The sequence below is a fragment of the Ornithorhynchus anatinus genome, chromosome 2 (genome assembly GCF_004115215.2).
Source record: "Ornithorhynchus anatinus isolate Pmale09 chromosome 2, mOrnAna1.pri.v4, whole genome shotgun sequence".
NCBI lineage: Eukaryota > Metazoa > Chordata > Mammalia > Monotremata > Ornithorhynchidae > Ornithorhynchus > Ornithorhynchus anatinus.
The window spans coordinates 135,341,666-135,356,360 of NC_041729.1; the positions used below are offsets into that span (position 1 = coordinate 135,341,666).

At 52.7% G+C, this 14,695-nt stretch overlaps 1 protein-coding gene across 3 annotated transcripts in view; it reads left to right on the plus strand.

Moving 5' to 3' along the window:
* Window positions 1–9,729, plus strand: part of RANBP2 (RAN binding protein 2) — a 60,498-nt gene extending 50,769 nt beyond the window's left edge. For all 3 annotated transcript variants that reach the window (XM_029057955.2, XM_029057956.1, XM_029057958.1), the window contains 7 exons: window positions 1,048–1,247; window positions 3,419–3,623; window positions 5,065–5,169; window positions 5,457–5,599; window positions 7,981–8,254; window positions 8,339–8,673; window positions 9,195–9,729. In XM_029057955.2, the coding sequence (XP_028913788.1) occupies window positions 1,048–1,247; window positions 3,419–3,623; window positions 5,065–5,169; window positions 5,457–5,599; window positions 7,981–8,254; window positions 8,339–8,673; window positions 9,195–9,500 (1,568 nt within the window). In that variant the 3' untranslated portion in view covers window positions 9,501–9,729. The remainder of the gene's footprint in view (window positions 1–1,047; window positions 1,248–3,418; window positions 3,624–5,064; window positions 5,170–5,456; window positions 5,600–7,980; window positions 8,255–8,338; window positions 8,674–9,194) is intronic.
* The last annotated feature ends 4,966 nt before the right edge of the window (window positions 9,730–14,695 follow it).

Sequence of the window (14,695 nt, forward strand, 5' to 3'; positions counted from 1 at the left end):
AGGTCATGGGTTCTAATCCCCGTGGCTCCGTGGAAAGAGCACGGGCTTTGGAGTCAGAGGTCATGGGTTCGAATCCCAGCTCGGCCACTTGTCAGCTGTGTGACTTTGGGCAAGTCACTTGACTTCTCGGTGCCTCAGTTACCTCGTCTGTAAAATGGGGATGAAGACTGTGAGCCCCACGTGGGACGACCTGATTCCCCTGTGTCTCCCCCAGCGCTTAGAACAGTGCTCGGCACATAGTAAGCGCTTAACAAATACCAACATTATTATTATTATCACTTGTCTGCTGTGTGACCTTGGGCAGGTCACTTCTCTGGGCTTCTGTTCCCTCATCTGCAGAGTGGCGATTGAGACCGTGAGCCTCTTGTGGGACGAGGACCGCGTCCATCCTGATTTGCTTGGATCTACCCCAGTGCTTAGTAGAGTGCATAGTAAGCACTTAACAAACACCATAATTATCATCATCATCACTATTATTATCCCCGTGGTTTTTCAAGAAGTGATTGAGGCCACTGTCCATCTCCCACCCTGGAAGGCAAGGGGAAAGAGGGACAGGTAGTGGAAGAATAATAATAATAATAATAACGTTGGTATTTGTTAAGCGCTTACTATGTGCAGGGCACTGTTCTAAGCGCTGGGGGAGATACAGGGTCATCAGGTCGTCCCACGTGAGGCTCAGAGTTAATCCCCATTTTACAGCTGGGGGAACTGAGGTCCCGAGAAGTGAAGTGACTCGCCCACAGTCCCACAGCTGCCAAGTGGCAGAGCCGGGGATCGAACCCATGACCTCTGCCTCCCAAGCCGGGGCTCTTTCCACTGAGCCACGCTGTGTGAGCATCTTTAGCTGAAGCCCTCCCCACGTCTCCTCCATCCCGTGCGTGTCGCGAACTCGGCCACGACGGAGGCCAGCCCGCCGTGCACGGAGCCTGTCCGGTTGGGGCCGCACCTCGCGTGGCGTGGCCGGGGGCTCGCCCGCCGCTGCGACCCGGCTAGAGTTCCCAAGCTCTGCCTTTACCCTCACGTGATGCTCCGGCTGTGTTTGCGTAGGCCTTGCCAAAGCGAGTCCAGAGAGCGAAAAGGAATGCGTCATCGTCTGGGAAAAGAAACCAACACCCGAAGAGAAGGCGAGAGCGGAAACACTGCAACTCCCGCCTACCTTCTTCTGTGGCGTTGGCAGCGACACCGACGACGACGACGACCCTCTAGAAGACTTTCAGACGGAATTTCGGAAAGCTCAGGAAGCCGAAGTAAAGACACCTCTGTTCTCTTTAAGCCTTGTAGATTCCCGTCGTCGAGTGAACCGGCTGGCAAGCTGCCCCCGTCTTGTAGTTTCTTCTAATGTTGAGTGCCTAATGGGTGAATTTTCGGGCTCTAGCATTTAGTTGTGTGTAGTCTTATGCCGTCGAGTCGTCTCCGACCCGCGGCGACCCCGGGGACGCCATCTCTCCCACAACGCCCCACCTCCCTCTGCAGTCGTTCTGGGAGTGGATCCAGACGGTTTGCTTGGTAAAATCACGAGAGTGGTTTATCTTTTCCTCCTTCCGTGCGGCCGGCTCGAGTCTCTGCCCTCGACTCTCCCGTGCCACCGCCGCCCAGCACGGGGGAGTTTTGACCCGTAGCAGACGGCCTGCCGCTCGCCAGCCGCCGGCCAAGCTGGGAATGGAACGGACGGGCCTCCGCTTGACTCTCCCTCCCGTAGTCGAGACTGGTGGAGGACTGGAAACTCTCCAGGTGCCGTCCTGAGAGGGTTCAGTGTGGTAATAATAATAATGTTGGTATTTGCTAAGCGCTTACTATGCGCAGGGCACTGTTCTGAGCGCTGGGGGAGATACAGGGGAATCAGGTTGTCCCACTTGAGGCTCACAGTCCCAATCCCCATTTTACAGATGAGGGAACTGAGGCACAGAGAAGCGACTGGCCCGAAGTCACCCGGCTGACAGGTGGCAGAGTGGGATTCGAACCCATGACCGTCGACTCCCAAGCCCGGGCTCTTTCCACTGAGCCACGCTGCTTCTCCAGTAGTAGCTTGTGTTCAGGAAGGCTGAAGGCTGTCCACTCTCTTGGGCTCTTTCACTTGTACGGGAATAGTTGACGGATTTTTGATCAACACTCACTAATGTCCGTTTCCAGAGATCGGGCCTGCCCTCTCCTTAATAATAGAAATAATAATCATTACGGTATTTAAGCGCTTACATCGTGCCGAGCACCGTTGTAAACGCTGGGGGAGATGAAGGTCATCAGGTTGTCCCATGTGGGGCTCACAGTCTTAATGCCCATTTTACAGATGAGGTAACTGAGGCACAGAACAGTGAAGTGACTTGCCCAACGTCACACAGCTGATAAGCGGTGACGCCGGGATTAGAACCCACGACCTCTGCCTCCCAAGCCCGGGCTCTTTCCGCTAAGCCACGCTGCTGAATTTTGAACACTTTCCTACCCCACCCACCGAAGTGTTTTTGACTGACTCGATTAGAGGTTATTTTCATAATCTATTAAGTAGATGTCCGCGGTTCTGTTTTGCTTAGTCTGTTAGGCCCTTGTGGGTTAGCTCAAGTTGCATTTTTCCCCCTCGATTTAAGGTGAAAAAGATAACCTCTTGAAAATTAGCACTTCCCTGCCCCACCCATTGAAGTATTTTCGACTGTTCGAATAGTGATTACAGCCGATTTTAACTTAGCGCAGGTATCGGCAAATCTGTCCTACCCATTCCGCGCCTAGCTTGGCCGGTGGTTGAGCGAGTGGCAGGCAATCCGCCACAAGTCAAAACTCCCCCGTGCCGGGCCGCGGCGACACGGGAGGGAGTCGAGGGCGGAGACTCGGGTTTACTACGCGGAAGGAGGCGACGGTCAACCGCGTCCAGATTTTTACCAAGAAGACCCTGTGGATCCGCGACCGGAACGATCGCAGGTGGAGGCGGGGCGTTGGGGGAGAGACGTGTCCGTGGCGTCGCTGTGGGTCGGACACGACCCGACGGCACAACAACCATCAGCAAATCTATTTAGTAATAATGTTGGTATTTGTTAAGCGCTTACTATGTGCAGAGCACTGTTCTGAGCGCTGGGGTAGATACAGGGGAATCAGGTTGTCCCACGTGAGGCTCACAGTGAATCCCCATTTTCCAGATGAGGGAACTGAGGCCCAGAGAAGTGAAGTGACTTGGCCACAGTCACGCAGCTGCCAAGTGGCAGAGCCGGGATTCGAACCCATGACCTCCGACTCCCAAGCCCGGGCTCTTTCCACTGAGCCACGCTGCTTCTCTGTCAAGGTGACCTTCCCCAGGGTGGGCGGTACTATCTTTCTCTGGGATTGAGTACTCAGAACGACTTAATTTGGGGTGCGCCGGCTAGGCTTGTTTAGTTAAGGGCCAGTACTTTCATTTTAAATGTAACGGCGGAATCCGTTTGTGTGTCGTTTTTAGAAACCTCAAGATGAGGCGGTCTCCAGTTCGACCGACGCGGCGTCGAACGGTGAGAAGAAAATCCCTGCTGCGTTTACCTGTAAGTCCGAAGAACCCGATTCTACCACTGAGTCTGTCGAGGTCGCCCGGCTATCCTCTGGGGCTGACGACAGACCTGTGGATTTGTCAACTAAAAAAGAGACCGAAGCCGATTCCGTAAGCCCAGGTAACTCTGCTTTTTTTTTTATGGGATTTCAGAAAACGCGGTCTAGGTTGTATGAACTGCTTGGCATCGGTGTAGCAAATAACCGCCTCAGAAGTTCAGTCGAGCACGCTCTGTGTAAAAATAATTAACGCGGTGTCGTTTTTTTCGAACAGCTGCTCTTGGGGAAGGACAGGTTAAGGAGCGTTCAGATTTGTTGCGGGCGGGGAATGTGTCTGTTACCTCTTATACTGGATTCTCCCGAGCGCTTCGTGAAGTCCTCTGCACTTTGCAAACATTCAATATCAATCTCTTCGATTGATTCATAAATGTGATTGACTCAGATTATCCAGGCCGTATCTCGAGTAGTTGAAAGGGAAACTAAATCCGGGATTATGGATGGATCTCATGGCTCAGAATCTAGCAGTAGGAGGGACCCGCACAAAACACTTCTTTGGTGTCATCGGCTAATTGTGCAACTAGCGAATGTTTTGTCCTTTTGCCCTCCGGCCCTGTATTCAGTTTATTTTGTGAATTATTTTCCTTTTCGGTCGGATTGGGTGGGTATCCTGTTGGGCTAGTTATCGGAAGACGGTCACGAGCCTTTCTTTCTGCCGTAGTTAGGATTTATCCGCCCCCCCCCCGAGTTGAAACCGTCTTGGAAAGGATGTTGCTGGCTTTTCAAATGAAATTTTGTTGGTTCTAACGGATTTCGAATTATCAGACTGTACAAAGATGGCATCTGTGTGGAAGTCTGTCCTTTTTAAGACGTTCTCTTCAGGCCGAGTTGAAGAAATTGAATATTTTCCAAGTCACAGTAGCTGGAGAGACAAGCCGCCTTTGCCAAGGCGCGATCAGAGCCGAAATCAAGGGAGTTATTGGGCCCCCAAATACGTGGGCATTTTTTAAGCTTTGGTCCAAGCGTGTGAAAATTAAAACTTGTGACACTGGGTCGAAGCAGCGTGGCTCAGTGGAGAGAGCCCGGGCTTGGGAGTCAGATCATGGATTCGAATTCCGACTCTGCCACTTGTCAGCTGTGTGACTGAGGGCGAGTCACTTCTCTGTGTCTCAATTACCTCATCTGTAAAATGGGGATAAAGACTGGGAGCCTCACGTGGGACAACCTGATGACCCTGTATCTCCCAGCTTAGGACAGGGTTCTGCACATAGTAAGCGCTTAACAAATACCAACATTATTATTATTTTTAAGGAGGTCAGAGGGACCACTTTCCCCCAACCCCAGCATGGAAGAAGTTGGCGGGGGGGGGGGGGGGGGATCTTTGTCTTCCAGATGGGGAATGGAGCCAAGGGGAATTTGGGTTCGGTCCGGGGGAGGTGACCTCCCTTGGCGACTCCGATCCAGAAGAGAAGCCGCAGAGTGTGTTCGCGCAGTCCTGTTGAAGCTGTGGCGCTAGGATGGTGTATGAAATGCGTCAACCTTATCTTTCCTTTCCCTCCCGTTTAGTGCCGGAGAACCGGACCATCTCCTTTGGATTTGGCACCAGCACTGGGCTTTCCTTTGCAGATTTGGCTTCCAAAAATTCTGGGGATTTTGCTTTTGGTTCGAAAGGTAATACCGTGCGGCCGAATGAAAACTTCAGGTGTCTGCCCGGGGCGATAGCGTCTGGCACAACGTAGTGTAGTTCCTTCCTTGGGTCTGTTACTTTGGCTTGTCGTATCGTTGGTAAATTCAAGCCCTACGTCGTTAGGATGAGTGCGCTAGGCCGAAGAATAAAGAACATGTTTAAATTTTGTAACAGCATAAATGATTGCCGGGGCACTCACGTATCGTCCATTGCGGGGAGGGGGAAATTGGAGAACCCATCAGAGATAAAATATTTTTAACTTGTTTTGTAGATAAAAACTTCCAATGGGCAAATACTGGAGCAGCTGTATTTGGAATGCAGGCAGTCAGCAAAGGTGAAGATGACGATGGAAGTGACGAAGAAGTTGTGCATAGTGACGACATCCACTTTGAACCGATAGTGTCCTTACCGGAGGTAAATATTGGGTGTCCTGCTAAAGCAAATAGGCCGAAACGTTAATCGTCAATCAACCGCATCTATGGAGCGCTTACTTTTCCCGGTTATAATTCCTCCGAGTGCCTTGAAAAATTAGCACGTCGCACTAGGTAGAGCGTGGGAGTCGGAAGGTCACGGGTTCCGATTCCAGCTCCGCCACTTGTCTGCTGTGTGACCTTAGGCGAGGCACTGCACTTCCCTGTGCCTCAGTTCCCTCATCTGGAAAATGGGGGTTGAGACTGTGAGCCCCACCTGGGACAGGGTTTGGTGTCCCACACAGATGCAATCTTTGTATAAACTAATAATTAACATTTTGTTAGGACCAACGAAATTTCATCTGAAAAGCCAGAAATATCCTTTCCAAGACGGTTTCAACGTGGGGCGTCGATAAATCCTAACTACTCAAGATACGGCACAGAAATTTGCTTGTGTCCATCCCAGCTCTTAGTACAGTGCCTGGCACATAGTAAGCGCTCAACAATACCACAATTATTACTAGCTTAGTGATTCCTTAGCATTCACTCTGAGCTCCCAAAATGCATTCCAATATACCACAATTATTACTAGCTTAGTATTTCCTTAGCGTTCACTGTGAGCTTCCAGAATGCATTCAAATAGCAAGCTTCACAGGCTGGAAAATGTTTTCTAAGTTCAGTTCTCCCACGGTCTGCCAAATCCGCCCTGTTGCACGCGTGCCTTGAGCGGCATCACGTGCCGGTACGCCATCCGTTCTTGTGGCGTCGCAACCGTGTCCTACCCTAACATCTTTCTGACAACACACATCCCATTTTAGGCTCGTTATGGGCGAGGAATATGTCTACCAACTCTGTTCCCTCCTTGGTTCGTTCATTCAATCCTGTTTATTGAGTGCCCACTGCGTGCAGAGCCGTATAATCCAGCAGGCCTTCTCCCAAGCGCTTTTGTACGATGCTGTGCGCACAGTAAGCGCTCGGGAAGTGCTGTGCCGAGTACCCGGGAAAGTACTACAGCAGAATCAAAAGATGTATTTCCTGCCCAGATGGAGTTACCATCCGTCGAGGATCTCAGCATCTAAAGACATTCGAATAATAACTGTATTGGGTAAAAAACACTTACCGTGTGCTGAGCACTGTACTGTTTGGCTACAAGATAATCAGGTCCGGCACAGTCCCTGGCCCACGTGGAAAGTTATAATCCTCACCGTCACTTAAAAACACTGAGTAAACGTGAAATGAAAGTGTAGCGTAAAAGTCAGACCAGGTGTGGGGGGAACCGACCCCGATCGAATGTTCCACAGGGTCGCTCTGCGTTTTATCCGTGTGTGGTGGCAACTCCGGCGTACGTCTGATCGACTGAAGTGTACGATGCTGAAGAGCTAGACAACGAAAGAACGTTTTAGCTTTCCAGACCCACAGAGTTGAGTAGAATGGATTAAAAACCGGAATCTATTTAGACGCCACTAATTTGGAATTTGTGATGATTCAGGCCGCCCTTTCCTTTTCCTATTGCTTGTTTCGTCCGACCTGCTGCCGGGATAATCGAAGCACTCATCGTATCCCCCCACACAATTACCGCATCGTTCTCCTTGCCGACCTCCCTCCTCCGTGCTGACCTACCTCCTCCATTCCATTTATCACTTGGTTTCCCAGGTCATTTTTCTAAAAACACATTCAGTCTCCTCCTCCCCGCGCCTCAAAAACCTCCAAGCGTTGCCCATTCACCTGTGCATCCAATGAAAACTCCTTTGCGTTGGCTTTAAGGCTCTCATTTACCACTCCTCCTCCTCCTTTTCATTCATTCATTCAATAGTATTTATTGAGCGCTTACTATGTGCAGAGCACTGTACTAAGCGCTCAGTCGATACTATTGAATGAATGCGCTGCACACGGCAAGCGCTCGGTAAATATTGATTTATTGACTGATTTATTTCTAAAGGCAAGAGTTAGAACTCCCCCTTGGGTAAGAAAGCATCAGCCAACCATATTTTCTGCCTTACCTAGCCAAGACTTCACTGAAGGGGAAGGTGATGTCTGGGAGCGACAGACACGTGTACAGACACGGGAAAGTTAAGCCTCATCTTGGAATTAAAAAGAAAACCTCAATTTCAGGGAGAAGCGGCGTGGCTTGGCGGAAAGAGCCCGGGCTTGGGAGTCGGAGGCCGCGGGTTCTAATCCCGGCTCCGCCACTTGTCTGCTGGGTGACCTTGAGCAAGCCACGTAACCTCTCTGTGCCTCAGCTACCTCATCTGTAAAATGGGGATTAAGAGTGTGAGCCCCACGTGGGACGAGCCGATTACCTCGCGCCCACCCCAGCGCTTAGAACGGTGCCTACCAGATACCGTCATTATTACTGTCACTCTTCCAACTTCTCGCCCTCCTCAGGTGGAAGTAAAATCCGGAGAAGAAGACGAAGAGATCCTATTCAAAGAGAGGGCCAAACTCTACCGATGGGACCGAGACGTCAGTCAGTGGAAGGAGCGGGGAGTCGGAGAGCTAAAAATCCTCTTCCACACCATGAAGAAGTACTACCGGATCCTGATGAGAAGAGACCAAGTCCTGAAAGTGTGTGCAAATCACGTCATTACCAAAACAATGGAATTAAAGCCTTTAAACACGTCAAACAACGCCCTGGTCTGGACGGCCTCGGACTATGCAGGTGAGTGACTCGAAACGCGGTGCGGGACGGTCAGCCTTTCACCCCGATGGAATCGTCATCTCCTCCCTCCCCTTCCGTTAACAGACGGGGAAGCAAAAGTAGAACAACTTGCGGTGCGATTTAAAACCCAAGAAATGGCGGATTCCTTTAAGAGGCGATTTGAAGAATGTCAGCACAACTTGTCCGAGCTCCAGAAAGGACAGGCGTCCTTGGCCGAAGAGCTGTCGAGGGAGACCAACCCCGTGGTGTTTTTCGAAGTCAGTGCCGACGATGAACCGCTCGGACGTATCACCATGGAATTGTTTGCAAATATCGTTCCTCAGACAGCAGAGAACTTCAGAGCGCTGTGCACCGGAGAGAAGGGCTTTGGTTTCAGAAATTCCATCTTTCACAGAGTAGTTCCAGATTTTGTGTGCCAGGTAAGTGGTAACGGCGGCGTTCGTCGCTTCCCGAGAGCCTCTGGCTCTGTGGAAAGAGCCTGGGCCTCGGAGTCCGAGGTCATGGGTTCGACTCCCGGCTCTGCCGCTTGGCAGCTGTGGGACTGTGGGCGAGTCACTTCACTTCTCTGGGCCTCAGTGACCTCATCTGTAATTGGGGATTAACTGTGAGCCTCACGTGGGACGACCCGATGACCCTGCCTCTCCCCCGGCGCTTAGAACGGTGCTGTGCACGTAGTAAGCGCTTAACAAATACCAACGTTATTATTATTATTTTTTAAAAAAAGCCGATTCTGAGCATCCTTACCGTAAAGCTAGAATAGACCTCCACCCTAAAGTCCTTGCGAGAGCTTCTTCGGTGAAGACTAGCATTTTTACGAAGGTAAAACGCAGGAGCGGCTTTCGCCTTGAAGCGATGGGTCTCCCGGAGCCGGCGGTCGTTAGGAGGTCGTTCCTCCTCCGTCTCTAACGCGTGACGTTTTCCCGACGGCGTTCTCTTACAGGGAGGAGATATCACTAAGCGGGACGGAACCGGAGGACGCTCCATTTACGGAAGCACGTTCGAAGACGAGAACTTTGACGTGAGGCATACCAGTCCCGGCTTGTTGTCCATGGCAAATCGCGGCCGGGACACCAACAACTCTCAGTTCTTCATCACGCTGAAGAAAGCCGAACATCTGGACTTTAAACACGTGGTATTTGGGTTTGTTAAGGAAGGTATGGATACTGTGAAGAAGATAGAATCGTTCGGTTCTCCCAAAGGGGTAGTGAGTAAAAGAATTACCATCACCGACTGCGGGCAGATTTAAAGGACGACCGCTCTCCCGTCGCGAACCTTCTCTGTAAAAACCGTTCAATCGAAGCTTAGCTGTTATAGGCGGTAATGGTGATTATGTTCAGCTTTTTTTTAAAAAAAATGGACATTTCAGATGTATAAATGTAAAATTGCAGCTTATAGCTGTTGTCATTTTTTTAACGTGTTATAATCGACCCCGCACGGCGTGTTAGAAATAAAGCTTTCTTAAGCACTGGTCTGTTTTCAGGCGTACCTGTGTCGATGTACTCCTGACGGATATTTGTATTAAAATATTAAAATGGGGGACAAAAAAATCTCGTCAGAGCGGTAGTCATTCGGGGGTCGAGCAGAGGTTTTGACTTTATACAGTTTCGTGCCGGCGATGCGTCTGAAAGTATCTGGACCCCTGGGCGGCAACGTACTTGACCTTTGGAATAGAGGGACCACGACTTTCACTTTGCAGATTGGAAATATGCTATTCTGCCTGCTTTTGGGGGGCGGGGGGGTGGTGGGGCGGGGATTGATTGTGCAATAGAGACACCCGAAGGGGGGGGGAAATAATGTTGGTATTTGTTAAGCGCTTACTATGTGCAGAGCACCGTTCTAAGCGCTGGGGTAGACACAGGGGAATCAGGTTGTCCCACGCAGGGCTCACGGTCTTCATCCCCCTTTTACAGATGAGGTAACTGAGGCACAGAGAAGTGACTTGCCCACAGTCACACAGCCGACAAGTGGCAGAGCCGGGGTTCAGACCTTGAAGGGGGAGGGTGGCCCGTTCGGAGCGCTCGTCCAAGATCCCTGGATTTTTGTGGCCACCGGTGATCGATCCCAAGGAGAACGACCTGACTCTTCGGGCAGCTCGTCCAGGTGCCGGCCCGAAAGACACGAGTCACGGCTAAGGCAACGGCTCTCGGTCCTGGGAGAAGGGAGAGCCCGTCTTGGAGTACGAATCGTACATTCCAGGCGCTTAGTGCAGTGCTCTGCACATATTCAATTCATTCAGTAGTATTTACTGAGCGCCTGCTACGTGCAGAGCACTGTACTAAGCGCTTGGAATGGACAGATCGGCAACAGACAGAGGCGGTCCCTGCCCACTGACGGGCTTACGGTCTAATCGGGGGAGACGGATGGACAAAAACAATGGCAATAAATGGAATCAAGGAGAAGAACATCTCATTAACAAAATGAATAGGGTAATTAAAAATATATACAAATGAGCAAATGAGCGCAGTGCTGAGGGGAGGGGAAGGGGGAGGGGGAGGAGCAGAGGGAAACGGGGGAGAAGAGGGCTTAGCTGAGGGGAGGTGAAGGGGGGGTAGAAGGAGCAGAGGGGAAAAGGGGGAATTCATTCTGGGAAGGCCTATTGGAGGAGGTGAGCTCTAACGCTCAATCGAAGCAGCGTGGCTGAGTGGAAAGAGCCCGGGCTTGGGAGTCAGAGGTCATGGGTTCGAGTCCCGGCTCTGCCCCTTGTCAGCTGCGTGACTGGGGGCGAGTCACTTCACTTCTCCGTGCCGCAGTTCCCTCATCTGGAAAATGGGGATGAAGACCGCGAGCCTCACGTGGGACAACCCGATGACCCTGTATCTCCCCCAGCGCTTAGAACAGTGCTCGGCACGTAGTAAGCGCTTAACAAATACCAACATTACTGACGTTATTATAAATACTACTGAATGAACGAATGAAGGGGTGGCTGACCCAGCTTCCCACCGCCTCTCCTAAGGGCGTGGACTCCGATGCTCGTTTTGGAAAGTTGGCCCCTTTCCCAAGGGGAGCCGGGAGAAGCGGCGAGGCTCGGGGGAAGAGCCTGGGACTCGGGGCGACTGCTTTGTAATAATTATGGTACTTGTTAAGCGCTTACCGTGACCTTGGGCAGACCGCTTCTCCGTTACCTCAGTTGCCTCATCTGTCAAATGGGGATCGAGACTGTGAGCTCCACCTGGGACAGGGATTGGCGTCCAACCCGATTCGCTTGGATCCGCCTCGGCGCTTACTACGGCGCCTGGCGCGTAGTAAGCGCTTAAATGCTATCGTCATTTATTATTATCATTATTACGGGCCAAGCACTGGGTCCAGGTTAATCAGGTTGGACACAGTCCCTGACCCTCGTGGGGCCCGCGCTCTTAATCCCCATTTGACAGATGAGGTGACTGAGGTCCAGTGAAGGGAATTGACTTGGCCAGGGTCACTAAGTGGCTTGCTGAAAGTCACACAGCAGACAAGTGGCGGAGCGGGGATTAGAACACGTGTCCCCTGCCTCCCAAGCTTCTAACAGAGAAGCAGCGCGGCTCAGTGGAAAGAGCCCGGGCTTGGGAGTCAGAGGTCATGGGTTCGAATCCCAGCTTCGCCATTTGTCAGCTGTGCGACTGTGGGCACGTCACTTCACTTCTCTGGGCCTCAGTTCCCCCATCTGTAAAATGGGGAGGAAGACTTGTGAGCCCCACGTGGGACGACCTGATCACTCTATATCTACCCCAGCACTTAGAACAGTGCTCTGCACATAGTAAGCGCGTCACAAATGCCATTCTTCTAATAGACACGTGCCCTGTCCACCACCACCATCTTATAGACGAGAGGATGGGGCAGGGGGAAAGGGTTTGAAGAGTCTGAACTCCTGTTTCAGGCTCGGTGTTACCCCCAGAATCATTGTGTGGCTTAATGGAAAGAGCGTGGGCTTGGGAGTCAGAGGCTGTGGGTTCTAATCCTGACTCTGCCACTAAGCTGCGTGACCGTGGGCAAGTCACTTCACTTCTCTGTGCCTCAGTGACCTCACCTGTAAAATGGGGATGAAGACTGTGAGCCACACGCGGGACAACCTGATCACCTTGTATCCTCTCCTTCGCTCACAACGGTGCTCGGCACACAGTAAGCGCTTAACGAATGCCATCGTCATTATTATTATTGAGCCAGCTTCCTGCCTTTCTGAAAACCACTTAAAGCTCTTCCGACCTGTGCCCATTCAATCCTCTCCCTTCCCATCCCTTTTCCTCCCTCTGTCTCTCCACCCTCTCATCTTTCCCCGGCACAAATGACGGGGGAAGGCCCTTGGAGGGTGTGAGGTCCCGGGCAGGCCTGGTGCAGGTTGGCCAGCATGGTCAGGCTTTTTCTTCTCCGTCCAAACTGCTACCGTGCTGGTACAGGCTCTCATTATATCCCGGCTGGATTATCGTGTCAGCCTTCTCTCCGATCTCCCCTCCTCCCGTCTCTCCCCGCCCCGGTCTATTCTTCACTCCGCCGCCCGGCTCATCTTCCCGCAGAAACGCCCTGGGCCTGTCACTCCCCTCTTTAAAAACCTCCAGTGGTCGCCCGTCGACCTCCGCTCGAAACAAAAACTCCTCACTCTAGGCTTCGAGGCTCTCCGTCCCCTCGCCCCCTCCTACCTCTCCTCCCTTCTCTCTTTCCGCCGCCCACCCCGCACGCTCCGCTCCTCCGCCGCCCGCCTCCTCGCCGGCCCCCGTCCTCGCCTATCCCATCGACCCCCAGTGATCTGGCCATCTCCCTACTACCCTTCCTTTCCAAAATCCTAGAACGAGTCGTCTACGATCGATGCTTAGAATTCCTTAACTCCCATTCTCTCCCGGACCCCCTCCGATCTGGCTTCCGTCCCCTCCGCTCTACCGAGACCGCTCTCTCTAAGGTCACCCGTGACCTCCTTCTTGCCAGATCCGATGGCTCCTACTCCATTCTGATCCTCCTTGACCTCTCTGCTGCCTCTGACACCGTCGACCATCCCCTCCTCCTCCATACCTTATCTCACCTCGGCTTCACGGACTCCGTCCTCTCCCGGTTCTCCTCTCGCCTCTCCGGCCGGTCATTCTCGGTCTCCTTCGCCGGCGCCTCCTCCCCCTCCCATCCTTTAACTGTCGGAGTTCCTCGAGGGTCAGTTTTGGCTCTCTTCCGTTCTCCATCTACACTCACTCCCTCGGTGAACTCATCCGCTCTCACGGCTTCGACTACCATCTCTACGCAGATGACACGCAGATCTACATCTCCGCCCCCGTCCTCTCCCCCTCCCTTCGGGCCCGCATATCCTCCCGCCACCGGGACGTCTCCGCCTGGATGTCGGCCCCCCGCCTAAAACTCAACATGAGCAGAACTGAGCTCCTCGTCTTCCCTCCCGAACCCGGTCCTCTCCCGGACTTCCCTATCACCGTGGATGGCACGACCGTCCTTCCCGTCTCTCGGGCCCGCGATCTCGGTGTCATCTTTGACTCGTCTCTCTCGTTCACCCCACGCGTCCTATCCGTTACCAAGACCTGCCGGTCTCACCTCTACGATATCGCCGAGATCCGCCCTTTCCTCTCCACCCAAATGGCTACCTTACTGCTATGGGCTCTCGTTATATCCCGGCTAGACTACCGTGTCGGCCTTCTCTCTGACCTCCCTTCCTCCTCTCTCGCCCCGCTCCGGTCTATTCTTCACTCCGCCGCCCGGCTCATCTTCCCGCAGAAACGTTCTGGGCGTGTCACTCCCCTTCTTAAACAACTCCAGGGGTTGCCCATCGACCTCCGCTCCAAACAAAAACTCCTCACTCTAGGCTTCGAGGCTCTCCCTCACCTTGCCCCTTCCTACCTCTCCTCCCTTCTCTCTTCCACCACCCACCCCGCACGCTCCGCTCCTCCGCCGCCCGCCTCCTCGCCGTCCCCCGGTCTCGCCCGTCCCGCCGTCGACCCCCGGGCCGCGTCCTCCCGCGGTCCCGGAACGCCCTCCCCCCTCACCTCCGCCAAACTGATTCTCTTCCCCTCTTCAAAACCCTCCTTAAAACTCACCTTCTCCAAGAGGCCTTCCCAGACTGAGCTCCCTTCTCCCTCTACTCCCTCTACCATCCACAGCTAAACCCTCTTTTCCCCCTTTCCCTCCGCTCCTCCCCCTCTCCCTTCCCCTCCCCTCAGCACTGTACTCGTCCGCTCAACTGTATATATTTCCATCACCCTATTTATTTTGTTAATGAATTGTACATCGCCTCGATTCTATTTAGTTGCCATCGGTTTTTACGAGATGTTCTTCCCCTCGACTCTATTTATCGCCATCGTTCTCGTCTGTCCGTCTCCCCCGATTAGACCGTGAGCCCGTCAGACGGCAGGGACCGTCTCTATCTGTTGCCGACTTGTTCATTCCAATCGCTTAGTACAGTGCTCTGCACATAGTAAGCGCTCAATAAATACTATTGAATGAATGAATGAATGACCTCCCGGGCCACGTCCTCCCGCG